Consider the following 27,700-nt stretch of genomic DNA (forward strand, 5'->3'; position numbering starts at 1 on the left):
CTAGAGGAACAGTAGTGATAGGAACTGGCCAGGAATTCTTCAGGACATCCAACCCCTCCAAGTGGGGTAGAGGTGGCAGGACCAGAACACCCACTCACTAGGCCTTGACCCTGACTTTCCCCTTCCCCGCCCCACAAGAAAGGCAAAGAGTGAAAAGCTACATATCTTTAAAAAATCAAATACCTTTATTTTTGCTCCCTTCAGCACGTGAGAAGTGGCAGTGACCTCAGCAGTAGGCCTGGTATCTTTGCCCTGTTGAGGAGCCAGGATCTCAGCTCTACCATTCAGGTGTTTTCTCAGACGGCAAGTGGAAGAGGTGGTAGCCAACCCCAGTGCTGTAAGCTGGAGGAGGTCGGGGTCAGTACCCGGCCAGGTTGCTAGCTGCCTGATCTCCAGTCTGGGGCTGGAACTTCTGTTTGCCTGAGTAAAGGGACATCAGTCCTAGGATTTTGCCACATCATGCCTTGCTTCCGCCATGGCCGGGAGACTGGTCCTTGAGCTGTCCCTGCATGGTACCGTAGGCAGGCGCACTGGCTCTTTTTGCTCAAGGATTCCAAGAAGCTATCCTTGAAGGCCCTTGAGGCAGTGGAGGAAGCAGGGTGGTGCTCAAGTTGTGGCTGACACACTCCAGCTCACACTGCCATCACAGAGGCTGAGTGAGCAGTCACCCAGGGAGGGGGATCCCAGCTCATTCCGTTCCCATGGGGCAGGTGACTGGAAGGTAACAACACCCGAGTCAGCCAATGCCTATAAGAGAAGACAGAAATACTTGTGAGAGCTAAGATTTCCTAGTCTTCCTTCCTGAGCCTCATTCCTCAGCAAAGATACATCAAGGTAGTCTGAAGCTACCCTGGCTTTCATTGCAAAAGCAATAAAAGTTCCAATTTTGTCCAATAAATGTGCCCTCTGGTGCCTTGAAGGCCTTTAGAGGTTTTGAGCTAAACTTGTAAGGGGCCACTGTAAGCACAGTGACAGGCAGGAATAATAGGATGGGAAAAGGAAGAGGGCAGGTACTTAAGGTCACCTACTTATTACTGCCTCAGTAGTTGCAATTTGAAGAATGATTTACCTTTGCCTCTTGGGCTGAGGGAGCTAGCTTCATTTATTGTCTTAGGCCCTCTGTCACAAATAGATGACTTCAATCCCACAAATTATGTGCTTGAAATCCAGACACTGCCATACAAATGAGAGGTGACTGGTGGCCAGCATACCCTAACTAGAGGTCCCTTCTCGAGAACAGCTTTCTAAGGATTCTGTCGTAGTCACCTGCTACCATACCAATATGGGAGCCCCTAGCCACACATGCCTATTTAAGTTGGTGAAGATGAAATTAAATTTAAAATTCAATTCACTGATACATTAGCCACATTTCAAGCGCTCAAAAGCCGTATGTGACTAGTGGCTAATGTTTTAGACAGCAGAGGTATAGAATATTTTTCTCATCACAGAAAGTTCAATGAACAGCGCTGGTCTAAATATTTTACTTTACCTTCCTGTGTCCACACCCAGGAATACCTTCCAGTTGTCCAAGCAGCCATAGTTGTAATGATTCCTAAAAACCTAGAGCAAAGAAAAACATGTTTCTATGAACCCTTTTCCTTAAACCAATTTTGAGCCTAAATTGGCCAGGCAAGTTCTGGATTTCATGATGCCTGCCTTAGTTGGCCCTGACCATGGCCTCTGTTTACAGGATGGCAGGTTCAGTTACCTACCCATCCCTCCACCCCAACCCCGGCCCTACTCACTCTGCCCTTGGCCTGCAGCCGACGTCGCTCCTTCTTGTTGATGTGCCTTTCGATACTAGTCTCACCTCGACTGATGAGAACAGCGTGCCATACAGTTAGGGCACCCAGGGCAAGTGCCACGGAACTGAGAAAAGAGGGGCAAAGATTGTGGGGTAGTGTGGAGGGAGTTAGAGGCCATGCGTAGGTCTGAAATTGAGCTGAGCAACAGTGACTGCCTAGGGACTTATGTCTAAGTCTGCCTTAACTCCCAGCGTACGTGTCCTAGATGAACTTTTACTTCACTGCATCCATGAAAAAGCATCAACGTGGGCTAAGAATAAATGACGTGGAAAGGAAGATGGGGAAATAAGTCTATTACTAATGAAAATGTTATATATTTCCTAAAATACCCATGCTTGGGAGACAGAAGAGGTAGTAAAAGCACTAACGATTAGAATAAAATGGCACAACATTCAGATTCTAGCTCTACCATTCCTAGCTGTGTATCATGGAACAAATCACCTCACCCCTCAGATCTGCAATTTTCCTCATCTATGAAATGCACCTACCCTTTAAGTAGGAGTTTAACTTCCCTTGGCACATACCAAACACTCAATGCCAAATCTTTAATGTTCCCTGCCCCCAAATGCTGAAGAAAATTAAGCCCTACTCTTTGCCAACCTAAGTGAGAATAAGAACAGCAGCAGTTTACACAGGGATGGGTTCCTGCCTGGGTGTGGGCACCGAAAAAGGTTTTTCTGAAGCTGCCCCTCCCTTAAACTGTCAAAAATGAGAGTTAAGATACCTGCACAGGAACCAGAGGTAGACAAGACTCTTGTGAGTCACTCTTTCTCGGAAGGAGAAGGTGGGTGGTGGGGTCTGGTGATAAGTCTAGAAAAAGAAAACAGCAAAGTCTGGATCATTTGCTCCACTGGTCTCCACCAGAGCCCAACACCTGCAGGCAGGGAAGTGATCCAAGCCCATGATGAGAAAATAGGGGGTTAAGCCACAGAGGAGTCAGGGCAGCAGCCAGATGGGTGGACCAAGCTGGCGGCGGCGTCATGGACAAACACTGGGCAGAGCAGGTCTGGACGGGATGGTAAAGCGCAGGAGGGACCAACCCTGGGCCTTCAGCTCTGACAACACAAATGGGGCTCCAGGGGAAGCCACTCCACTCCCCAGCTAGAACTGTGTGGCCGTAATCCCCAAGACGGCACGAGACCCATGCCCAGAATGGAATAACTGGAGGGGGAGAACTGTGAGCCCAACTAAGGACCGAAAGGGCACAATCACAAGCCCAAGATCTGCTCAGAATAAGGAGTCCTAAAAGGCCAGGGGAGAAGGGACGATCCTGCTGCAGACGCAGACAGACCAGGAACAAAGGATGGTCAGACTGGCCCAGCCCGACCTCTGTCCCCTGGAACCCCATTACACAGACTAACATAGACTCCTTGCTGCTCAGGCCATCACCAAGGCAGAGCCCTTGCTCAGCCCAAAGAAGGTGATAATAGAATAGAGAGCCAAAAACTGTCATGTACCAGGGACTCCCAGCTTGCCCCTAGGCCACTTAGTCTGCCCACGGCCGACAGTGCCCAGAAACACCCCGATCCAGTCTCGACTGGCCCCTTACCCCAGCCTCTACAACTCGACTAACAGGTGGGCCCCAGTTGCCTCAGCAACTCTATACCCCTGGCCTGAGCAGCAGGAGGCAGTGGGGTGGGGACAGCCCACCTGGTTGGCAACCGCCTGTAGTTTGTTCTTGTCGAGCTGTTTCATTTTCTAAGGGGATGGAAAACAGTGCTGGTTACACTCTCAGGCCTCTGGGATGGGGGGTGCTACCAGCCCCACTCCTTAGGGACGGATTCCACACCCCAAAGTGCTCTCTATTGAGCTGCCCTGCTCCTAACTACAGGCTCACCTCGATGGCAGCATAAGCCTCCCGGAAAAGGTCCCAACTTCCGTAGCTGCAGTAGACACAGCCCAGAGTCATGAAAAAGCAGAAAGAGAAGAAGTACCGATGGTTATAGTGGCCTACACAGTTGTTTAGCCAGGCTGTGGGGGCAGGATTAAGGACAAGACCAAACACACAACTTCAGGGGGTGTCCAGGTTTCTCTGGTTCATCCTTGGTTCCTGACAACATCAACCAAGCCCAAGGCCTCCTGTCACCAAAGGCAGGAAAATATGGGACTTCTTTGAAGTTGAGGTGAAAGTGTTAAAGCTTTTCAAAGCCCTCACAAGTCCCATCAGGAGATCATGAAAACTGAAATCCTTCAGTAAAATGAGTCTGCCAATACTTCAACCTAACGGGTTAACCAGACATCTGTGTGGGACAGCAGCAAGGGACCAATGGTTCTATCTGGACACCCACTGGACAACCCACTGAACCAAACATCTCTTTCCATCCAATAGATGTTAGCACAACAGTCTACAAAAGAAAGAGCTGTTAGGGATGGGCGCCTTGCTCCAAGAAGATCCATCCCAGAGAGCATGTAAGCCTCCTGCTTTTCCCAGGAGATGTCAGCCCCGAAAACTGCTCTTCTACAGACTTCTCATGAGCCCAGTGTTCTCTGCAGGGTGATGCTAGAAGCCTTGGGTGTGTGGCCCTTACACCTCTGCAGTGCTCTGGAGCTAAAGAAGGAGGCCTCAGGCAGAAGAGGTAACAAAAGGATACGGCAGTGATGATCCATCTTCAGCACACACCTGTGAGGGAGGGACACAGGCTCTGTTACGGTGGCCAAGGATCTTGAGATGTCAGTGCCAATCCTTTCCTATAAGGACCAGCATCCTGCTGAGGTGGAAAGGGCACAGACTTTGAGGAGAGCCAGGCCTTGCTTCAAACCCTGCTTCACTGGCTACATGACACTGGACAAGCTAACTCGGGGTCTCTTGCCTACCCTGGCCCATCTCTCTGAATCTCACTTTCCACAAGCGGTGATAATGTGGAACTTGCAGGACCATCCTGAGGACCAGGTGTCCCGATATAGAGGGCACACTGCCTGGCACATGACGGGTGCCTCATAAATGTCCTGTCAAATTCCAGGTCTAGGTTCTGCCCTAGAGCTACAGCAAAAGGGCCACAGCTGGGGTTCCCAGAGACCCACCTATTGCAGATGCTGCAGTGGTGTGTTCGGGCTGGCTTGGGGTTAATGCACTTCTTACAGATGGAGACTGTTGTGATATCATTCCTGCCCTGTGCAGAAGGAGAAAAGCACCATGACAACTGTGGCAGCACCGGTTTCGTACCTCCAAAATACCAAGGCACTCTCCCTCCGCACTCCTGGGACTGGCTCCAATAGGCTGCAGTTCTCTCCCTCCCCCATGCCCCTGAGGGGGGACCCACCGGGGGTGGGTATCCAGGTGGAGTGGTGATAGCCTGGTAGTAATGGAAGACGATGAGGATCAGATTCCAGTGACTATAGAAGAAATGCCAGCAGAGTCGTGGCACTGAGTAGGTTTGAAGGATGAGGGGCAGGACACACAGGTAGGCGATGGCCACGATGGAGCTGGTCAGCACGATCACCAGCACCACGAACACCTGCCGACACCAGGGAGGTCAAGAAGACGCAGTGAGAGAGCTCGCCAACAGCCAGAGTAGACTCTGGGGTTTCCCCAGGGTAGGAGGCCAGGGTGGGTCCAAACCCAGTGTAGGTCCATCAGACCCATGTCCCTCTGCTACCCCCAAACATCCCTTCTCCTGTCCCCAGGCATCACTCACCACCCCACACCAGCGGATCACGTTGTCCACCAGCCAGTAGATAGGCTCAAAGGCAGCATCCACAGCGGCGTCACTGCCCCCAAAGGAGTTGTAGAGCAGGGAGCGCAGGCAGACCTTGCCATAGCGCCAGCGCTGAACCAGGCCGCGGAGCAGAGGTGGGCAGCGGCGCCTGTAGCCCAGGAGCAGAAGCAGGCGCAGGCAGAGGCGGGCGGGGCCCAGCAGCAGGCTCCGCTGGCCCCGCATGGCTCCTAGGAGAGCACACAACTGTGAGGGGCCGGCCTGGGTCCTGTCCCTCCCTGCCCCACCAGTGGGGAGCTTAGAGGCAAAGACCTAAGACTGAGGCCCGCTGGGCCAGTCAGTAGGTGTGGGAAGTAGGGAGGTGACCAAGCCAAAGCAGGGTCTCTGGAGTTATCTGCGTAGATAGACCACTGGGTGGAGCCCGACCAACGTGCACAAAGCCATCCATGTGCCTCTGAGGGCCTGGCCACGGTAGCAGAGGTGTCCCGGCGTCTCCTGCCTGCCCTGGCCCATTGGCCTACCTCCTAACAACTGTCTTCACCAGGAACAGCCAGTGGGGGAGTGAGTTCACAGCATGTGGATCCGGCACCTAGATCTTCCCTGGTGCTACCTGAGTCTTGGCAAAAGATACTCAACCTTCCTGCTGACGTTACAGGCCTGGTGGCATGAGAGTCCCTGTGTCCTGTCAGGACAGCTCAGCTACCCCCTGCATGACATAAGATGCTTTGTCTCCAATTCTAGTCCCAGCCCCACCCCAAGCTTACTGAAGCCAAGACAATTTCTGGTGTTCAGAGCAGAACACCACCACAGGCAGGAGACACTGGCAGTGGGAGGAGGGCTGGTGGCTCCTGAAGACCACAGGGCCTACCCTCTGAGTGATGAGTCTCCCCTGCCCTGTTCTAGTTGGACACTCGAGAGCTTTCTCTGCGGCTGCTGCCATTGGCCCCAAGCTTCCCAACCAACCTTCCCGACTCTTTAGCCCTGTGCATGGCTCCTCTGCAAGTGCCTTCACTTCCTCCATGTGGTTTTTACCTCATCTAATAGCCACAGGAGGTCAGCTGCCCAGGCAATGCCCAGAAGAGAAGACACAGATTCCTTCGATGACAGTCTCATCAATTCTGCAGATTAAAGGCTTTACCAGAAAGGAAATTATCTGATTTTCTCCTACGGCTACTTTGTCCTCAGCAACTCCACTGACTTATTTAACAGGCAGCTCAAGACCCAGCAGAAACTGGAGGAGGCTGCTCCACTGTAGGGGTGGTTTCATTTCAGTAACGGGAGCAAGGCACTCGCCTTGCACCCTGGCTCATCCCCACAACAGGCCTTTCAAAGAAAACGTAATTACCTCCTTCCACAAGCCCTCTAAAGACCTAAAGCAAAAAGAAATCCAGCAGACAAGGCCAGCAAAGAGAAGACAGACAATTCAGTAGGGACCTACTCTCTGTACCAGGATAAAGTAAGTGGCCATTCCCATCACCTCCGAGGGTCTAAGAGAATTAAGGGGCAGTGTAGAAAAAAGAAAAAGGAAAAGCTCAAACTTCTTCCTGCCTCCTTTGAGTTGGACTCCTATTGTGTGGAATCATGATTTGGCTTGAAACATGAATTTTCGAATAGTATACAGCTAAAATCTAACGTAAGAGTGGGACAAAACATTTTACCCCATAGCAAATCCAGGTGACTTAGGTCATCCGCACCATTGTTCATTCCCTTTCTATGGCTAATGGAGAGTTTCCTGTTTACTAAAATACTTTTTATAACAATAGCTTGCAAATAAGATGCATTCCTCATCTGTAATAAACATGAATTATATGCCATCTCTCCTGTCTACAAAAAAAATCTTCCTTCTCTGATTCTCCACTTTTCAGCTTGTTCTCAACCACTTCCAGAATTACTGAGCTCTACAGGAAATGCCTGCCTCAAGGACTAGACTGACCAACTCTCACCTGCCCCATAACTCGACTACTTAGGGTTCAATTCTGCCCTTAAGTAGTTCTGTGACCTTGGGCAAATCACCAAACCCTGTTGGGACTCAATTTTCTTGTGTTCCCATTCAGTGAGAGGGTAGGATTAAATACTAAGGTCCCTTCCTGCTCTACCCCTTTATGATTCTATATATACACTTGGTAAGATGTAAATGAAATGTTTATAAAGTGCTTAGCGCAATACCTGGATCATGGAAGTGCTCAATAAATACTTGTTGAATGAATGAACTGGAGGGATGCTGAAGTGGAAAGGCTGGTCAAGTGTCTATCTGTCCTACAAATAACAGCAAGGACACTCCTGCCAACATGATAACACTAAGTAAGTGTCCGCTGAGAAATGAAAACCATTGTTAGAATCATAGCACTTAAGAGCTAGAAGTCATTTTTAAAAACTAGTCCAACGAGAAATCAACCCAAACAGGTAAGCTAAAAGCTTGTAGGTGCAGAGCTAAAGATCAGATTTGTGTAAAAGAGCCTGAAGCCAAGCCCACCACACCCCTTATTTTAGCTAGTGGGGTTTGGGGGGTATGGGAAAGCCAGGGAAGAGATATGTAGTCCATGGGGCCACAACTGAACATTTCATCTCAGGAAATTGAGGTAAAGCAGAGATCAAAAAATTGTGTGTGGTAGGGGCGAGGGGTGGTGATGGAAATGAACAGGGCAGGAAATAGAGCACGCACAGTTTCACCATCACCCCCAGCACAAGCTCTGAGCGCTCTGATCCCTCAGTAGTAGCCACTTAGTGACATCTGCCACCAGATCAGAGAGGACTGCAGGCCACAGCACCCCCCTCTTCCCAAGGGTCTAAGTCACCATCTCTTTCCCAAGGGGAAACCGTATATGAGGGACATAGGGGTGGGGGTGGGAGTACACACACAGATTCCAAAGCCACCAGAAGGCAGAGGAAACTGAGAAGAAGATCGACAAATCTCATTTGGACAAAGGCTGTTCTCAGGATGTTTACAGCCTCAAGCAGCAGATGTCAATCATCAGTAAGAGCAGCATTTTATTCATGTGCAGACTTCCCTTCCAGACTAACATGCTCCGCTTGACAGGATCCGACAGCAAGATCGGAAAGCTGCAGTTACAGAAACCTGGTAAAGGTTTTATTTCTCAAAAAGGCTGGCGTGGCCAAAGTATGATGGGCAGGAAGTAAAATAACTTGGGTACCGGTTTGGTCTCTAGAGACACTGTACAAGTCAAATCCTATCTCTGGGGCTGAGTTTCCAAATCTGTGAAATGGGCGAGCTGGGTGGGCTGACCTTCCAGTTCCGCGCCTTAAGGCTGCCCGGAGGGTGCGCTCCGCCCGGTTCGAGGGCAAGGCCGTGCAGAGCAGGAACTCACAAGGCCCCAGAACAGGGCCCGACCCTAGAAAAAGGGAAAGGACCGGGCAGCAAAGGCCGCGGCTTCGCTCTTACCTGCCACCGGCCGACTCCCCAGTCAGCCAAATCGAACCCTGCAGCCTCCGCCGCCGCTCACTGCCACCCCCTCCAGCTCGGCGCCCCGGCCCGGCCTGGCTCAATCCAACCAACCATGGCCCACAGCCCACAGCTCCAGCCTCCAGACCCGGACCCACCGCCCGCCCATCCTTGTCCGCAAGCGCAAGCGCATGCGGGCCGGAGCCCCGCCCCCGGGCTCGTCCCGGGGCAACCTGGGAAATGGAGTTCACATCTCAGAGGCGCTCCCGGTGATCACGTGATAAAGCTCACCAATTGGCACGTTTCTTACTGCGGAACTGCACCTGGATGTTGGCCAATGAGAGGTCGGCTTCATTTTCCTCCGGACTTGGGACAGGGGCAGTCATGGCGCCACCCGTGAGGTACTGCATCCCCGGTAAGTCAGCGGTACCCAAAGGGAATCCTGGGCAGGAACGGAGGCAGGAAGGCCCGACGACCAACAGCCTCTGCGAACCCGTGGCTGATGCAGCGTTTTTTCCGCAGGCGAACGTCTGTGTAACTTGGAAGAGGGCAGCCCGGGCAGCGGCACCTACACCCGGCATGGCTACATCTTTTCGTCGCTTGCTGGCTGCCTGATAAAGAGCAGCGAGAACGGCGCGGTAAAGGGGGCGGCTTCCCCTCTTCTCCGTCTCTGCCTTTCTCTTAGGCTGCATTTGATTTCGCAGTTCTTAGGCAGGGGACCTGCGGGCGCGTCTTCAGTGCCTCGTTCAGTAGAAGAAGTTGGTCTCTTAAGTTTTAACAGCTGTAGTCCCCGCTGCCGGGCACTTAGCCATCACAGAACAGTTTTGTTGGTCCGGCTTGGTTGTGTTGCTGACACTCGGAGAAGCAAGTTGGGGGAAAAGTGGAGGCGAGCTCAGCCCTGCAGTGAGCTGAATCCTGTCCGAATGTCGCCTACCTCTCCGGCTTTATCTCGCTCCCCTACCCGAGCCTCACTCTCTGCTGTCTAGTACTACTGGCTTCTTTCAGTGTCGCCAGTGCGCCACAGAGCCTTTGTACACACGCTCCTCTCTTCCTTAGCCTATTCAATTCCTACCTACCCTTCAGATAGCCTCACTAGTATCACTTTCTCAGAGAAGTTCTCCTAGACACCACTAGTCGAAAAAAGTTTTGTTTTTGTTTGTTTTGTTGAACACTCATAAAGAGCTGTATTCTTCCCTTTCTAAGCACTTAGCTCAGCACGTAATTAGACACTCAGTTATATCAATAAGTTCCCCATTAGACCCTTCTCCCGTAGACTTCATGAAAGCAGGCCTCACTCCCATAACCTCTGCGCCTAGCGCAAGATAAATGCTCAGTAGATGTTTGTTGAATGCCTGAGTAATATTATTCTCCCTGGTTCCAGAGGCTGATCCACGATTAGCTCAGGATCAGATAAGCAGTTCTTGAAGGAGCAGCTTAAAGACAGGGAGCATAGTAGAAAGAGGATTCAGAGTTAGAACACTTCAGTATTGACTAAACCTTGATTCTGCTTTAGATAAGAAACTTAAACCCTCTGGTTTTAGGTTCTTCCTCATCTATAAAATGAGAGACTTTTTATTCGATCAATTTGGGAATTTCCTTAGGATTTGAAAGTTTGTTCATTTCATAGCTATACATATAGCTATCTATGGAGCATTTTCATCTGCCAGGCACAGTGCTGACCTCTAGGGATGTCATAATGAGCCAAATACACATGGTCTCTTATCAGGGGGCACAAACACAGACTGTAAGCAAATATATGCTCAAATGAATGTATGCTTACAAATGTGATTCCTGCTCTGAAAGAATATTATGGGGTACCATGAGAACATGTAACAGGCAAACCCACCCTAGTCAGAAGTGACATTTAACCTGAATCTAAAGGATAAATAAGAGTTGAGTGGGTGAGCATAAAGAACAGGTTGAATAGAGATCCTGAGATGGGAAGAAATTTAGTGAATTCGTGAAACTGAAAAAAGGTCAGGAGAGCTGAGGCATAGTGAACAAGGGAGAGATTAATAAAAAATGAGGCTCAAAAATACCTTGCCTACATCAATAGCCAATACCATGCTCAAGAGGAAACTCTGTTAAGTATTCCCTTAAAATAGAAGTAAACAAGTATGGCCACTATTATATAACATTTATTTGGAAATTCTAGCCTGTCCAATAAAATGACAAACAGAAAGAAAGGTATAACTTTGGAGGAAAGAGTCACATTATCCATGATTACAGGCAATATAGTTGTATGCCAAAAAACTCTAAGAAAATCACCAGAAAACTTAGAACTCATCTGAAATGGTTAGATTATGTCTTCTAGCAGCTTTCTTCCTGTGGCCCCTTGGCCATCCTATAGCCTAAAATTTCTAAGGCTTTCTGCTCTGGGCTGCAAATGAATCTGTAGTCCACCTGCCCTTGTGACCTCAGCTGTGGCCCAAGGCATTCCTATGTTATTCTCAAGCCACAGACACTTTTACCCAAGACTTAGCGAGGATATTCATGTTTTATGGTTCTCTTTGTAGCTTCCTGTCATATCTGTGATGAGAGAAACAGAGTCCCAATTACTGCCAGATGTGGGAGCTATTGTAACCTGTAAGGTAAGTTGGTCCTAACCTCCCTGCTTAGGATACTGTCCAGTGCTGAAATAATGATCATTGTAGAGCTGCACTGTCCAATATGGTAACCAGTAGCCACATATGGCCATTTAAATTTAAATAAATTAAAATTAAACAAAATTTCAAATTTATTTTCTCAGTTCCACTAGATACATTTCAAGTGCTCAATAGCCGCAGGTGGTTGGTGGCTGCCATATTGGTCAACACAGAATATTTCTATCATCACAGAAAGTTTTACTGGGCTATGCTGGTCTAGAGATTTCTAGGATAATGATCAGTGAGGTCAAGTTCAAGCTCGCATAGTTCTTTCACAGAGCTGATTCCCTGAGTTTGTAATTTTTTACTTTTGTCTGGGAGACAGGGGCACCAAAGGGTGATAAGGAAGCCCTTTTTTTTTTTTTTTTTTTTTTAATATTTATTTGGTTGTGCCAGGTCTTAGTTGCAGCAGGTGGGCTCCTTAGTTGCAGCATGTGGACTCCTTAGTTGCATCTCGAGGACTCCTTTAGTTGCGGCTCACCAGCTCCTTAGTTGTGGCAGGTGGGCTCCTTAGTTGCAGCATGCGGGCTTCTTAGTTGTGGCATGCAAACTCTTAGTTGCGGCATGCATGTGGGATCTAGTTCCCCAACCAGGGATTGAACCCGGGCCCCCTGCACTGGGAGCACGGAGTCTGAACCACTGCGCCACCAGGGAAGTCCCAGAGGGCCCATTTTTGAACATCTGAAGCAAAACTCTTTCTGCAGAGAAACAAAAGATTTGATAAAGTCTTTGAGGGGAAGTACAGATTAATGTGGTACTGGTCAGTAACTATAATGTATCAGTACTCCCTGCCCATCCCCACTCTCTGCCAGTTAAATTAACTTGCAGCTCTTAGTTTTTCTCTATAAATTTCTCCAGCAGAAAATCTATGTGGGGATTCCCTGGCGATCCAGTGGTTAGTACTCCGAGCTTTCACTGCCGAGGGCGTGGGTTCAATCCCTGGTCAGGGAGCTAAGATCCCGCAAGCTGCGAAGCGTGGCCAAATTTAAAAAAAACAGAAAGGGAGAGAGAATGTATGTGTTATTTTGAAAATAACTGGAGAGGCAGTGATCTAAATATTATGCAGCAGCTGAAATGGAGACTTAAATTCTGTTCACACTACAGGGCTCATAGTAAGATCTGTTAAAGGTCTAGCTAGATTTGCTATATACTATAAATATACCCTTGTGTATTTATGTTAGACTTGTATATTTTTCAAAATCTATTCCATATTATTTGATTTCCACAGTAACTCTATTAAGTGGCCAGAGTGGCTCTTATTCCACTTTACGAATATGACTTATACAGGGATAAGTAGGAGTTAACTTGTCTTAAATTCTACACTTAGTAGGGTTGCTTGGACCAAAATCCTAGTCTTTCCTAGTTTGGTTGCTTGGACCAAAATCCTAGTCTTTCCTAGTTTATTCCTGCCTCCTTCAGCTACCAACAACTAATACTCACTCTCATGCTGCTCTTTTCTCTGTTCCGCAGGTCTCTAGCATCAATTCACGCTTTGCCAAAGTACACATCCTATATGTGGGGTCCACGCCACTTAAGAACTCTTTTCGAGGAACTATCCGGTAAGAAGTATTTTTGTCTTCATATTTGCCTCAGCACCTGGAATGAGATTAGGATAGAATGGGAGCCTAGAATTTTTAGGAACAATTACATTCTCTATTCCTGCCCATTTCTCTCTTCTTTTGCACTTTGATTCTCTCCAGGTAGTAGCCAAAGAAAACGTTAAAACATGTGAGTTAGGACAAAAGGAAAATATTAATGAGATAGGGCTTTAAATAAAACAAAAAGGGGGGCTTCCCTGGTGGCGCAGTGGTTGAGACTCTGCCTGCCAATGCAGGGGACACAGGTTCATGCTCTGGTCTGGGAAGATCCCACATGCCGTGGAGCAACTAGGCCCGTGAGTCACAACTGCTGAGCCTGCGCGTCTGGAGCCTGTACTCCGCAACAAGAGAGGCCACAACAGTGAGAGGCCCGCGCACCGCGACGAAGAGTGGCCCCCGCTCGCCGCAACTAGAGAAAGCCCTCGCACAGAAATGAAGACCCAACACAGCCATAAATAAATAAATAAATAAATAAATAAATTTATTTATTTAAAAAAAAAAAAGGGTTGAGCTAAGCTGGAGATTAGCATTGTAGGGATGATTCATATCAAACAAAGTAGAAAGCATTTTAGGAAGTACCTTTCTTTCTTGAATTTAATATCAATTAAACCCAAGGACTGTAAAACAATAAAAAGGGTAGTGGGTGAAATGGTAAATTTTTTTCCTATGGGTTCTTGAGAAGGAACAAACAATTCTTGTGAGCTAGATAATTTAACGTCTGAGGCTCTTTCCACCCTCAGGATTCTGTGTTGTTCTGTGGTGCTTCTGTTCAAGCTCTCCTAAGGCAGCGAAGTTCCTTATCCTTCCCTGCTAAATCTGATCCACTTTTCTCTAGTGGGAGGTATTGATACTGCTGCTCTGTGTGATCCAGGAATGGGCAATGTGGTTTTCTCCTCCAGGAGAGGACTAGGGATACTTCTTCACCCTGCTCCTCTGGGTGGCAGCTGGGTCCCCATTAGGACTTGTTCTCTCTGGTCTTGTAGCTCTTTGTCTGCCAGGAGTCTGCAGGATAATTCTTTCTCACAGATAATTAACCTTTCTATTAATTCTTTTTTCTTTGCAGCAAGGAAGACGTCCGAGCTACTGAAAAAGACAAGGTTGTTGGTTGGTTCTTTTTTTTTTTCATGGCTTTAGGAATCTCAATCCTTTTAAATTATTCCAGTGAATTTGAGAGGTCTGTGGAAATGTGGAGTCCAAGGAATTTTAAGGTGTTCCCTTCTGGAAGGTGTGGAATTCACTTCACTGTCCCTTTCCTCTTCATTATCATTTTTGTTCACTTTGTTGACCAGAGAGGGGCTAGTTTACTCTTTGCCTTTGAAGCCATGGATTTATTCATTGCTGTTTCCTCAGACTTACTCTGGAGCCTTTCAGAGCAGCAATAGTACTTTTGTCCAAGTCAGATTCCTGATCTGGTTACTGAGTTCAAAATCTTTCATTTATGTGATGATGCCACAGAAACAATAAAAGTTGTTGATTGACTTGAGTAGTGATGACTTCTACCCTCTGAGATTAGAAGTAGACTGGTTCTGCCAGGGGTGTTAATAGTTTCATGTAGACCTGATTCGGAGCTTTCACTTAACACTCCTGTTCTTTCTTTACAGGTTGAAATTTATAAGAGTTTCCGCCCAGGGGACATTGTCTTGGCCAAAGTGGTATCCTTTATTCCCCTCAGACTTGTGGTCCTTTGTCAAAAGAAGAAATGGAAGTAGAGAAACCACTCAAGTGTCTATGGGAGGGAAGGCTTATAACTCTGTTTTCCTTTACCAATGTGATGTGACTAGATCTCCCTAGGTGATGCGCAGTCCAACTACCTCCTAACCACTGCCGAAAATGAGCTGGGAGTGGTGGTGGCCCACAGTGAATCGGGTGAGTTTGTCCATGCTTCTACATGCTTACCTTTACCTGGGAGCTAGGGTTTGGGATTAGTCCATTGTTTTCCCTCATTTCCCTTGTTTTTTAATTATCTAAAAAGCAATACTAGTATAGATACTTACTACTGAGATTAGAATGATTCTCCTTATATAATCTAAGGAAAAGAGGCACTCACTCCATAAATCAGTGGAATAAACAAGGTTTTTTTATGTATGAGGTGAGGTTCACTAGGCAGCTTGGTGACACTTCAGTTCATACCCAGCTGAAAAGAGAAGGGTCTCAAGCAAATATTTGGGGTCCCATCTACAACTCCACCTTTTTCCTTCCAGGTGTCCAGATGGTTCCCATCAGCTGGTGTGAGATGCAGTGCCCTAAGACCCACACTAAAGAATTCCGGAAAGTGGCCCGAGTACAGCCTGAATTCTTACAGACCTAAGAAGCCACACTTTACCCCATGCATGGGAGTAAGCTCTTTCCAAGAGTACATGTGTGAAAGTGACATCAGGATGCCGTTGTCTTCATTCAGGCACCTGGGGCTGGCCAGCAGCCACCTCTAGAAAAATTTTACTCTGTAGGCAGAACATTTTTCCTGTGAATCATTCAGTGGATTTAATTGAGTGATAAATTTTCTCTTTTGGAGGCACCAGCAAGCAAACCAACTGTATGATGGTGGAAATAGCCTGTTGTTTGTGACAGTCTTATAAATATGTATTTTTTGCTGTGACAAAGAAAACATTTTTACGAAAAGAATTTTATGGTTTCTGTTATATTGAGTAGGGAAAAGAATCTAAACAGTGTCATGACATTTAGAGCAGGGTCTTGCCTGGTGGCACCGATTAACAGACACGTGTTATGTGCTTTCTTGCTCTAGACAATGCCTAATTGCCAATCTTTTTTGTATATTCTGTTGTACATACTTTTGCTTGAGTACTTGCTATGTGTCAGGCACTAGGTTAAGTACTTTATATACATTCCCTCATTTAGAGAGATTATGGTTTAGTGAAAATTATGGGACACATGTGGTGATTCAGGTAGCATGTGAGTAATTCTGAAAGTAATTTGGTAAACAAAGTATTACTGATACAGTAGACACTCCAGGAAATGTTAAATCTGAATTGAAAAGAGAGGTACAGAACACTATCATGTGAAGTGGCCAGGAAAGGATTTGTAACATGAAGTGAAAGGAATTAAAGAACTAAGATAAGTGAGGTGAAGATATTCAGAGCAGAGAGAGAAGCCCAAGCAAAGTGCAGAATCAGGAATGTACACACAAGCGTGAGGACAAGCAAAGGATGAGGGTTAAGCATGGCGAGGTTGCAGAGAGAATGAAAGGAAAGATGAATTATGTCACTTCTTGAGATGTTATTAGGGAGCCCATGTCTTCTCTGTGAAGTGAGAATTGTTGGGGTAAGCTTTGGAGTCATCCCACCTGGGTTTGTGTCCTCTAGTCGCCTTAAGCCGGGTTATACGTTGTTTTGTTTTTTTTAATTGAAATTTTTATTGACATAATTTTAAGTAATAGCAGTTTTAAGAAATAATACAGAGATCCCATATGTACTTTTCCCAGTTTCCCCCAGTGGTGACATTTTGCAAAATAATAATATGCTGTACTCTAACAATCAGGATGTTGAACTGATACTTGAGCAAATTATTTTTATTTCTTTAAGTCTGTTTCCTCATCTGGAATAGTATGACCTCATAGGATTATTATGAGGAAGAAATGTATAAAAGTGGTTAGTACACACCAATATTACTGTTATATATTATTGTTGTTATTATATAACTGATTGTCTTCTATCAGGTATCTACTAAATGCCAGGACTTAATGCTAGATACTTCAGTGTAGTTTGTATTGATATAATCAGTCTCCTAGTGATAGATATTTTTAAACTTTTTTTCTTTTACAGACAGTGCTGCATAGAAAATCCCTATACCATATATCTTTGTGCATGCCTATGATTCTTTTGCAAAACAGAGTCCTAGCAGTGTAATGCTGAGTAAAAGAATATGCATATTTAAATTTTTGGTTCGAGTCTCCCTTATTGCCTTGCAGAAGGATGCTACCAATTGATTTTCTCAACAGTGTTAGCCATTTTACTTATGTTATCTCTGAACTTCACAGTGACCCGGAAAAGTAGCAATTATTTCCACATGTTACAGATAAGTAAACTAAGGCTTAGAAAAATAAATCTCACAGACATCAAGAGGCAGAACAGTGTTCAAACTCAGATCTGTTTTACTGTAAAGCCCGGGCCCTTCTGTAGCATGGTGCCTCATTCTTCCAAGTATTGAACGGAAACCTCAGGCATGAAATTAGAGGCTCTCCAAATTGACATTGGTTAATTAATTATAAGTGCTTGTTGGACATCATTCATTCATTATATAAATGTATTTGAGCAACTCCTCTGCCCACCACTGCTCCAGGAACTAGGGAGTAAAGCAGTGAACATGATAGAATCCTTTCCTTGTGGAGCTTACATTCTAGTGGGGGGGACCACTGGTGGGAGACAAATGAAAGTAAACAAATACGGAAATGTTATAATTTCAAACAGTAATTTTAAAAAGTGTCATAAAGAAGAACATTTGAAACAACTGGGTAATGGCCTTCTGATTTGCTGCGAACCAGGTTAGATTTTCTCACCCTTAACCATGCAATATTTTATTACATGTTAGTTGTGTGCCTGTCTTCCCTACTTACCTTAGCTTTTAAGGCAGCATGCTGTCTTCTCTATCTTCGAATCTCCAGTACATGGTACTGTGATTAACACGTAGCAAATGCTCGATAAAAATTTTTTGAGTGTACTCATAGTTGACTGAATAGCTATGCCCAAACAGTGATTGATATGTAGTAATGGTGATATTTGCTAATCTAGAGACAGGGAGAATATTCTTTCTGTGCCTTGGAAAAGTGGTTCTCAGCTTGGGTTAGGTGAACTTCAAAATTGCGTATAAGTGGTAAAAGGGTAGCAGGGCGAGTGCAGGGAGAAAAAAGACTGCAGGTGCCCTAGCTCTGCTCACGAATCTCATGGGTGAACCTGCGGGTGTTTAGGGTTTGTTCAGCTCCACAGGTGATTCTGATGTGCTGCCCTGGCTAAGAAAGTCTTGGAGGGATAGTAGTTGTTCGCCTCCTAGCCATAATGGTAAATGAGGCAGGCTTTCTGTTATTTTCCTGCCCATAAGGCAGGAGTTCTAGCCAGGAGTCTAACTTGCAAGGAATGGAGACTGCTGTAAACTCAAGTGATGTCAGGACATAGAGCAATATTAATCAAAGCTGATCCAGCCTGATTTGGGTGAAGAGCACTTGATCAAACAAAATTACCAACTTCTGGTCTAAGATTCAGTACAAGCTAAGTAAACTAACATCCCACCAGGCTACTGGAGACTTAAATTACTAAAGGTCTTCCTAGGATTAATGTGTAGATCAAATAAAAAACTAAACTTGAAAAGCAAGATGCTTAAAAGTACTTAAATTTTAGAATAAGAATCTTGATTTAGTTGCAGTTAACATTCATCTGGGTTCCAGTACTTAGTAGTGTACCTTCTGGCAAGTTTCTGTTATTGTTTTCAGCGTGTTTCCTCTTCTGTAAACTGGGGATACCAGCCCTTTCAGAGGTTGTCAAGATTGGAGATTATGCAGGTAACGTGCCTCACCCAATGGCTAGCATAGAGGCACTTCATAAGAGCTTTATGGATGGTGTTACTTGCTCCTACTAGAAGAGAAAGGCATTATGGGCTTTCTCATGTTACAGTGATCTTTTCAAAGGCCTTAGAGAAAAGGTAAATGTGAGTAGTGCCCCTTCCCTATTACGTATATAATTAGTCGGCCCTCCCTATTTATGGATGTGAAACCTGTGAATACGGAGGGCCAACTGTACTACTCAGTTTTATATAAGGCACTTTAGCTTCTGTTAATTTTGGTATCCACAGGAGTCCTGGAACCAGTCCCCCGCTGCAGATACCAAGGGATGACTGTATATCCCTTTTCTCCTGCATGTGTAATTTTTGAGGATGTTAATTAGTTGACTGACAGGGTTAAAATTTTAGGGGCCAAAAAGAAGGTGTGAATCAAGTTTAAAAGTTACTAATAAAAAAAGGATTGGCTTTTTTAAGTCTAGTAAACAAGCATTTACCTTACATTAAAGAGGGCATAATAGAGTTTCAGAATTTGATTTTCCAGTGTTCGGTAACCAGCACCACTGAGCAAGAGCTGTAGAGAGGCAACAGGAATACAGAGTTCAGCTCTCCAACACTGAAACCCAGTGAGACACATGATACTTGGACCAGGCTATGTAAAGTTGTGACTGGTTGTCCTAAAAGCTCTTAATCTGTCATACAAGGACTTGGGTAATGAGAGACATTTCAAGTTGAATGTTCGAGTTGATTTCCTCAAATAAGACATACCACACATGACACAGAAAATATTGCACGTCACTCCTTTATCATACTGACCTGGAAAAAAGATTTACTACAGTTATGCTCAAATGAGTACTGGGCCTAAGTGGTGGGCCAAGCAACTGGAACATGATTCAGAAATCAGGCACAGTGAAAGACACACTTGGACGTGATCAAGAGGCATTCCGTTGCCATAAAACAATAAGGCGGAGTATGGGGGGGATTCTAAAACACACAGCAGGATGAACTCCTACACCTAAGAAGTCAAGGACCTTATCCCATGACGGTGTAAGGAATGGCTCATTTTCTGATGACCACATGTGGGAATATTTCAACCGCCACTAGAAACCCCAGAAGGGTTTTTTTTTAAATTTATTTATATATATATATAAATTTTTCTTTTGTAAAAGTAAATGCAACACATAAACATTCAGGATTGATCCCAATCTTTTGGAGTCAGGGAGAAAGTGTTTGATTGAATCACCATGCAGGTTACATTCATCTTCCACTGGAATGACTAGAGCCCCCAGTCACCTGAACAGAATAGTGCCCAGCTAGCCTCTGGGAACACAAATAGGCTCTCTTGCTTCTCCTCATTGGTCACACCTTGGCATGGTTCCTCCCTATCCCCTACTCAAGCAGGTCCTTAATAATAAACAAACCACTAGCAACGCCCCGCCCCAGTTACTACCTCTCAACGCTCTTGGATAAGTCTTCCCTTGGCTTGGACTGAGAACCATGCCCCAGAGGTGCCATTCTGACTAGACTGTATGAAGGGAGTGGGTACAAGAGATAAAATGGCTAAAATGGAATTGGGAGCCACTGCTCCCCATCTGCAGCTACAGCTTAAGATGCCTACAGATGTCATCAGTGTGACGTGTGCAGGGGAGAGGTGCAGAGGAATGGATGGGCTTGGGAGGAAGGGTAATCCTTGGGAAAGTAATCTGCTGCTCAACCTCACTTCTTGGCCTTGCCCTGGGCAGCCACAGCCTCCATGGCTTTACGCACGGTCTCTTCATCACCCAGGAACTGCATTGGCTTGATGGGCTTCAAGTTCTTGTCCAATTCATAGACAATGGGAATGCCAGTCGGCAGGTTCAGCTCCATGATAGCCTCCTCGGAGAGACCTGAAAATACACCCCGCTATGATCAGTCAAGCAAGATACGAATCCACAGACCTCTCCAGCGTTGCTATTCATCCTCCAGGTGGGGAAACAGGTCCTCCAAAGACTTTCGTAGGAATTAAAACAAGACACCCTTTCTGGTATTTGTCATAACAGTAATGATCTGTGTTATAGTAGATTGCTCACCCAAGGAATGCCCCTGTAACTTATTTCTCAGTCACTGAAAAGCAAGAAAAAAGGATGAAAGGTATCTCTCCCAAAGTGAGATCTGGAAGCCCATAGTAAAGCAGGACTATATATATCTCAAATGTCCTATGTAGTCCATCCAGGCTGCCAAAACTCAGCACATCTGGGCCTCTAGGCCCTTGGGTGAAACAATTTAAGATGCAAATTGATATTCATCTGTGGAGTTGTACCAGGTTGTGATTAAGAAGGACTTTTATCGGCAGTTTCGACTGGTAATCCTAGTCTAGAGGTGGGCATCTCAAACTGCCATGTGTATCTGAATTACCTGGTGATAGATGCATCTTCTCAATCAGGTCTGAAGTGGGACCTGAGGTTCTGCATGTGTAACAAGCACCCAGTGGGGTCTGGCCGCCTCTGCTTCTGCAGAAGATGCTTTGAGAAACAAGGATAGAGAGTGTGTTTCTCCTAGGAGACAATCTGGACTGTCTCTAAGGCTATCAATATGTCCAGCCCTTTCCTGAAGGTCTCCTTCATACTAAATAAGTCCAGATTAGCGACAGTTCTGCTTTAGCCCTCTTTGAGGGCCCCTCTGAAAAACGTACATACCCTCCAGATGCTTGACAATGCCCCGAAGGCTGTTGCCATGGGCTGCAATCAGTACTCGTTTCCCCTCCTTGATCTGGGGAACTATTTCTTCATTCCAAAAGGGCAGAGCTCTGGCAATAGTGTCCTTCAGACTCTCACAGGAGGGCAGCTGATCTTCAGTGAGGTCTGCATACCTACGATCCTAAACAACAAAAAATCCAAGCTTATCAGTTATTACCAGTTGCATCTGTTCTGCCTATTTCTCATCCCATAAGGGATCAAAGTGATGGGTGAAAGTCTCTCACCAGGGCACTGAGAGCTTGGGAAAGGGGATAATTATTATCCTGCCCCTCCCTCCCCCATGACCCTCTATAGGGAAGATTGACAGTTCAAAAGAAACATAACTTAGGAAAGGATAAAAAAAAAGGTAGGCTACAAGGCTCTAACCAATTCACTTTATCTTGCAATTGGCTTAGGAAGGCCCTATCAGCTATGGATGGGTTTTTTTAAAACACGGCAGTAGATGTAAAAAAGATACATTCTTTTTAGATAAACAACATAAACTCTTAACTAAATCTTTTAATAAGTGGAGGTCATTCCTTGGAGAAAGGGGATTACAATTAACTATTTTAGGGAATTCCCTGGTGCTCCAGTGGTTGGGACTCTGTGCTTTCACTGCCGAGGGCCCAGGTTTGATCCCTGGCTGGGGAACTAAGATCCCACAAGCCCCACAGCCAAAAAAAAAAAAAACCAAAAAACCTATTTTATCATAAATTAGAAACTCAGTGGGTCTAGGCAGACCCTAATAAAAGCTAAGAGTGAAGCCCAGATTCTAATACCCTGGTCCTGGGTGGAGCGAGCCAAACCTCTGTTTGTCCATACCTTACTGATGTTGCTGTAGAAGGGATGGTCAGGCTCCATCGGAGGTGGTGGGACATCATAGGAGCGCCTCCAGATCTTTACCTGGGCCTCACCGTGCTTGGCAGCAGTTTCTGCCTTATTGAGGCCAGTCAGACCCCCATAGTGTCGCTCATTAAGGCGCCAAGTCCTCACCACTGGCAGCCACATTTGGTCAATGGCATCCAGCACTGTCCAGAGGGTCCGAATTGCTCTCTTCTGCACTGAGGTGAAGCAGATGTCAAACTCATAGCCAGCATCTGGAAATTATAAGTTCAAAGTGATAAGCTAATCAGGTCCACTCTAGAGCAAGAATTTTCTTTCTTTCTTTTTGGCCGCACCATGTGGCTTGTGGGATCTTAGTTCCCCAACCAAGGATTGAACCCGGACCCTTGGCAGTGAGAGTTGTAACCAGTGGACCGCCAGGGAATTCCCTAGAGCCAGAATTTTCTTACATATAAATTGCATCACATACAGACAACCCAAATGAAAATTATTTGGCTAAATATTTTATTTTGTACACCCTAGCAGGAAAAACAATATTCTGCCTTCGGGGAAGATAAAATTTGTTGATTTATGTTGCAGTTGACAATATACTTCCCAGTGGTTCCCCAATAATTCATCTAACCCAAGGCCCAAATGTACTGTCAACCAGCTAACCTGAGATCTGGGCTACTTTTCCTAATCCCCAGAGTGCTGTGCTTAAGCACATTTTAAGAATTTACTTGCGGGCTTCCCTGGTGGCGCAGTGGTTAAGAATCTGCCTGCCAATGCAGGGAACACGGGTTCGTGCCCCGGTCTGGGAAGATCCCACATGCCGCAGAGCAACTAGGCCCGTGAGCCACAACTACTGAGCCTGCGCATCTGGAGCTTGTGCTCCGCAACAAGAGAGGCCGCGACAGTGAGAGGCCTGCGCACCGGGATGAAGAGTGGCCCCCGCTCTCCGCAAATAGAGAAAGCCCTCGCACAGAAACGAAGACCCAACACAGCCAAAAATAAATAAATTAATAAATTAATTTAAAAAAAAAAGAATTTATTTGCTTTAATTCTTTCAGGATAAGGATTCAAAAAACTTGGAATCTTTTAATAAATGTAATAGCTAATACTTATAGAGAGCTTACCATCTGTCAGGCACTCGACTAAGTACTTTGTATGTGTTTTATTTAGTCTTCATAATAATCCTATAAGGTTACATCATTACAACCCATCTTACCAGGTGAAAATAGAAACTAGAGGAGTTAAGCAAATTATCCGAGCTCACAGCTATTACACAAAAGAGATTAAAACCCAGGTTGTATGACTCTAAAATCTACCTCACAGGGGACTTCCCTGGTGGCGCGGTGGTTAAGAATCCGCCTGCCAAAGCAGGGGAAACGGGTTCAAGCCCTGGTCTGGGAACATCCCACATGCAGCGGAGCAGCTAAGCCCGCGAGCTACAACTACTAAGCCTGAGCTCTAAAGCCCACAAGCCGCAACTGCAAAGCCCACGTGCTGCAACAACTGAAGCCCGTGAGCCTAGAGCCCGTGCTCCACAACAAGAGAAGCCACCACAATGAGAAGGCTGTGCACCGCAGCAAAGAGTTAGCCCCCACTCGCCGCAACTAAATAAAGCCCAAGCACAGCAACGAAGACAACGCAGCCAAAAATAAATAAATACATAAACAAATTTATTAAAAACAAATCTAACCCATAACCACCACCTCTAGCTATCTCCATAGTTTGCTAATTTCTAAGGATCCTGATGTTTGTATTTTAGTTAGAACTGTCACTTCTGATTGATAGTTATTAACATACTTCAGTCCTCTCTAACCTCTGGTCTAGGAGAAATGGGATTTTGAACTTGCAATAATCAGGACACAGCAAGAGCTCTTAGAGGATGCTGATAAAACTAGTTTGTTGCATGAAATTATACCTTCCCTAGAGTATGGAAATCACATCACAATCTCTTCATCCACAGTTCCTTTCTGCTATCGTCAAATTACCTCACTACCCTGAGAATATAATCTACCTACGTCAATTGTTAAACCAAGTTTAAGAGAAGCCACTCATTGGAGAAAGAGCAAATGCTGTGCACTGTCTGATGCATTTGTAAATGAACCTCTCCTCCATACACAGCAGTTACTGAGGGGTGGTATCAAGTTATGTTGGCCCAACCAGTAAGTTACAACTATTTGTCTTACTTCATGTTTCACAAACGATTATTCTCCCTCCCACTTTAATGGGGAGATGGCCCTTTCCTTACGTAGTGGGCCAGGAAAACACTCCTGTTTTCTTCCATGAGGCTACAAGGCCCTCTTTGAAATTCAGCACAAACTTTCCTGTGTATTGCCTCATACTGAGGTTGCCAACAGTAATTAATGAAACGTGAAGTGAATTTTCCTGCCAGCCGTTCAACTGAGAATAAGGCCAGTAAGAACTACACTGATGGGGGAAGGGAGAATTAATCACCAAGAAACTCACCACAACCCACAAGGGAAAAGACACAGATTTCATCACTGAGCCTCACTGACAAGTCCGAGTAGACTCACTTACCATCCCCTCCCTAATCTTTTTTTTTTAATTAATTAATTTATTAATTAATTTATTTATGGCTGTGTTGTGTCTTCATTTCTGTGCGAGGGCTTTCTCTAGTTGTGGCAAGCGGGGGCCACTCTTCATCGCGGTGCGCGGGCCTCTCACTATCGCGGTCTCTCTTGTTGCAGAGCACAGGCTCCAGACGCGCAGGCTCAGTAATTGTGGCTCACGGGCCCAGTTGCTCCGTGGCATGTGGGATCTTCCCAGACCAGGGCTCGAACCCGTGTCCCCTGCATTGGCAGGCGGATTCTCAACCACTGCGCCACCAGGGAAGCCCTCCCCTCCCTAATCTTATGGGGAGGAATGGCTCCCCAATAAGAGGCTGAGTCACTGGGAAGTGACTATCCACAGGGCAAGCCTCAGCTCCCATGCTGAAAAGCTATTGGTTGTTTCACTACATTTTCCACTTGCAATGGAGTGCTGCACATTGGATACACAAGTCAGTCCCTGAGGAAAAGAGCAGTTCCCCTTACAACTCTTAACAGAGAACTCCAAAGCCTCTTCCTTCAACTTGGCCATCAAACAAAAGCACAGTCTAGGACACTCCCAGGGATGGGGTTAGCTGGTGTTGTGCAGTGTGGACTCCATCCGCCCCCAGGAGCAAGACAGCATGGGGAAACTCAGTTCTTGGTAGCTTCCTCCTGAAATCATTCAAGATTTTATAAACCCTGTAATACTTAAAGCCCAGATGAATTTAATATGTTATTTTAGGTCTTTTACAGTATTAGATTATTCATATGGTCTTCATCATTCAGTTTTTGCTTTTGGTCTTTCACTTTTTATTTAATCATCTGTGATGCCCCTAAACAGTTATTAAAATTTTAAACGGGATTTCTTTTGAAACTAATGCTACTAACATTTACTTAAAAACTGAAATAGGGTCTGTTATTTTAAGATATTACAAGTTAAGGCATTTGATCAGTCTTAGAGGACAGCTGCAATTTGCTTTCCCCTAGGCTAGTCATCAGCAAACCACCACAGACCCATACAGTTCTTCCTGCCAGACAGCAGGAGAGAAAATGGCCTCCTTTACCAGCACTTTCCCTATCCTGGCCTCTCCTAACCGGTATGAGGTCACACCAGGCCATCCCAAGGTATTCACACACATCCCCAGCAGGATTACATTTCCCAGACTTTCCGAACCTTTGCTTCATTTCTAAAAGATCTACAGTGAAGGCAAGAAGCTAGAGAGAGCAAACTGGGGCCAAATACCTGATTCACATCAGCCAGGCATCAGTGACCCCTTTTTAATGGCTGCTGCTCTGTCCAGAGGTTAAAAGGGAGCAGGGAAGGATCGGTGGAAGCACCTCCTCGGTCCAGAGATGCTTTGAATTGCTGGCAGCAGGGAATGCTTCCTTAGTAGCGTTTCAAAATCACAAAGAGCTGTCTGCCAGCGGGGGCAAGCCTGGGTAAGCAAGCTTATCTCACTGCCACTTCCACCTTTGCCCCTAACAGCCTACCAGTTCCTCGCACCTACCTGGTACTCAACCCCAGAACAGAGACCAGGGTGGCAGACTAGGAATAAGATGTGACCTTGGACAAGTCATCTTTCCAATCCTCACTTTCCCAACTAGGAAAGAGGGCCAGGGAGGGATGGGAAGGAGGGGAATAAAACCTGTAAAATTTATAGGGCTGTGAAGAGGATCTACTCAAATCCTTCATTCATTCATTCATTCATTCACTCAATTACATTTGTGGACGCATTTTGGACACAGGATTTGCGGAATGCTGGTAAACAGCATTCTACACAAGCACGTGGATGTCTTTGTACCTAGAACCCTGTTGGTCGCCCCCCGCCCCTCCCCGGCCCCAGGCGCCGCGTCTCTCCCCCACAGCGGGGAGAAGCATGTGGCCTGCCGCTTCACCAGGATCCCCAGCATCCTCTTGAGTAGGCTTGGTTATAGCTGCTGGAAGACACCGGGCATCCCATTTAGCAACCCGTCCCCGAGTTACTAAGTGCTCGGACTAGGAAGAGGGGGAATTTCGCAAGGCTGTGTCGTGGAGAGCGCAGTAAGCTGCGGGGCTACCGCCCGGGTCCTCTTCCTGGCACGGCCACTCACACTCCGCTGGGTGACCTTGAGCAAGTCGATCCCCCACCCTGGGCCCATTTTTTCAACTGCAAAATAAACTGTTGGAGAGAAGGCGCTCTCCGGGGGGGCGCGGGGGCGGCCAAGCGGCCCTCACCCAGCGGCGCCTGCCCGGGCCTTCGCAGCCCCCACCCACTGCCCCGGCCCGCTCCGCACCTCGCAGCGCCTGCCCACCGCGCTTCGCCTCCTCGTGCCCGGCCGGGCTCAGGTCGGCGTCGTACCAGCCGCTGAAGCGATTCTCCAGGTTCCACACGCTCTCGCCGTGCCGGATCAGCACCAGCTTGTACGCTGCCATGGCTGCGGCTCGGGGCGCGGCGCAGACTGGGTCTTACCGAGATTCCGGAGTCACGGCCCTACCCCGGCCGCGCCTGCGCGCTCGCGCTCCACCGGCCGGCTCCCGCTCACTTGCTCGGCCAAATCTTTCCACTGGCTCGGGGCCGCCCTCCGCCCGCCGGGTGTACGCATGCGCCCCGTGCGGGCGCTGCAGCCGCCAGGGGGAGGGGCGCCCTCCAGGACGCCAGGGCGCATGCGGCCTCCGTCGCCGGCCCCGCGTCCGCCGCGGCAGTCACGGAGCGCACGTAAGCGCCAAAGGGAGGTGGGAGCTTTGGGCTGTGCCCGGGTGTGCCTGCTGGCAGGAGTGTGGTCGTATTGCCGTTTTTCATAAGCCCTTCATTGTAATAAAATGGTCTTTATCATTTGAATCGCGCTTGGCTAGGCGAGGTCACACTTTCCCATCCGTACGCAGGGTGTGATTCACACACCTGTGTTCCAATCTTCACTCTTCCATTTTATTCGCTTTGTATCTCGCTTAACCTCGCTCAGCCCCATCTGTAAATGTACGTAGTAAATACTTAGCTGGTGCCTATCTACCTGGAAGGTGCT

General features: G+C 46.7%; 3 protein-coding genes across 9 annotated transcripts in view; 1 reads left to right on the plus strand and 2 right to left on the minus strand.

The window, feature by feature from the left end:
- Nucleotides 1–9,057, minus strand: part of ZDHHC16 (zDHHC palmitoyltransferase 16) — a 34,207-nt gene extending 25,150 nt beyond the window's left edge. For 2 of the 6 annotated variants that reach the window (XM_082423087.1, XM_082423086.1), the window contains exons 1-11: nt 8,859–9,053; nt 5,441–5,688; nt 5,066–5,260; nt 4,827–4,915; nt 4,397–4,425; nt 3,643–3,776; nt 3,456–3,503; nt 2,530–2,615; nt 1,746–1,869; nt 1,490–1,560; nt 184–747 (exon numbers count right to left, since the gene is read on the minus strand). In XM_082423087.1, coding sequence (XP_082279213.1) covers nt 633–747; nt 1,490–1,560; nt 1,746–1,869; nt 2,530–2,615; nt 3,456–3,503; nt 3,643–3,776; nt 4,397–4,425; nt 4,827–4,915; nt 5,066–5,260; nt 5,441–5,683 — 1,134 coding nt within the window. In that variant the 5' untranslated portion in view covers nt 5,684–5,688; nt 8,859–9,053 and the 3' untranslated portion in view covers nt 184–632. Of the gene's footprint in view, nt 1–183; nt 748–1,489; nt 1,561–1,745; nt 1,870–2,529; nt 2,616–3,455; nt 3,504–3,642; nt 3,777–4,396; nt 4,426–4,826; nt 4,916–5,065; nt 5,261–5,440; nt 5,689–8,858 lie in introns of all 6 variants that reach the window. The other 4 variants (XM_082423091.1, XM_082423089.1, XM_082423088.1 and 1 more) reach the window with 4 other exon arrangements.
- Nucleotides 9,058–9,226: 169 nt separating this feature from the next.
- Nucleotides 9,227–16,993, plus strand: EXOSC1 (exosome component 1). 2 transcript variants are annotated; one of them, XM_082423101.1, is made up of 8 exons: nt 9,227–9,273; nt 9,381–9,496; nt 11,375–11,449; nt 12,974–13,062; nt 14,165–14,198; nt 14,703–14,753; nt 14,883–14,967; nt 15,303–16,993. In XM_082423101.1, exons 1-8 carry the CDS (start codon nt 9,243–9,245, stop codon nt 15,407–15,409), a joined length of 588 nt encoding a protein of 195 aa, XP_082279227.1. In that variant the 5' UTR covers nt 9,227–9,242; the 3' UTR covers nt 15,410–16,993. The 2 variants fall into 2 exon arrangements, with proteins under 2 accessions (XP_082279227.1, XP_082279228.1); XM_082423102.1 differs by lacking the exon at nt 9,227–9,273 and having other exon boundaries at nt 9,433–9,496; nt 14,165–14,205.
- Nucleotides 16,994–19,392: 2,399 nt separating this feature from the next.
- Nucleotides 19,393–27,243, minus strand: PGAM1 (phosphoglycerate mutase 1). Its single transcript, XM_082423100.1, has 4 exons — nt 26,975–27,243; nt 22,143–22,417; nt 21,282–21,462; nt 19,393–20,492 (listed from the first exon to the last, which is right to left on the minus strand). Exons 1-4 carry the CDS (start codon nt 27,111–27,113, stop codon nt 20,323–20,325), a joined length of 765 nt encoding a protein of 254 aa, XP_082279226.1. The 5' UTR covers nt 27,114–27,243; the 3' UTR covers nt 19,393–20,322.
- Nucleotides 27,244–27,700: the final 457 nt, after the last annotated feature.

The sequence above is a fragment of the Balaenoptera physalus genome (genome assembly GCF_965194825.1).
Source record: "Balaenoptera physalus genome assembly, chromosome: 14".
Lineage (NCBI taxonomy): Eukaryota > Metazoa > Chordata > Mammalia > Artiodactyla > Balaenopteridae > Balaenoptera > Balaenoptera physalus.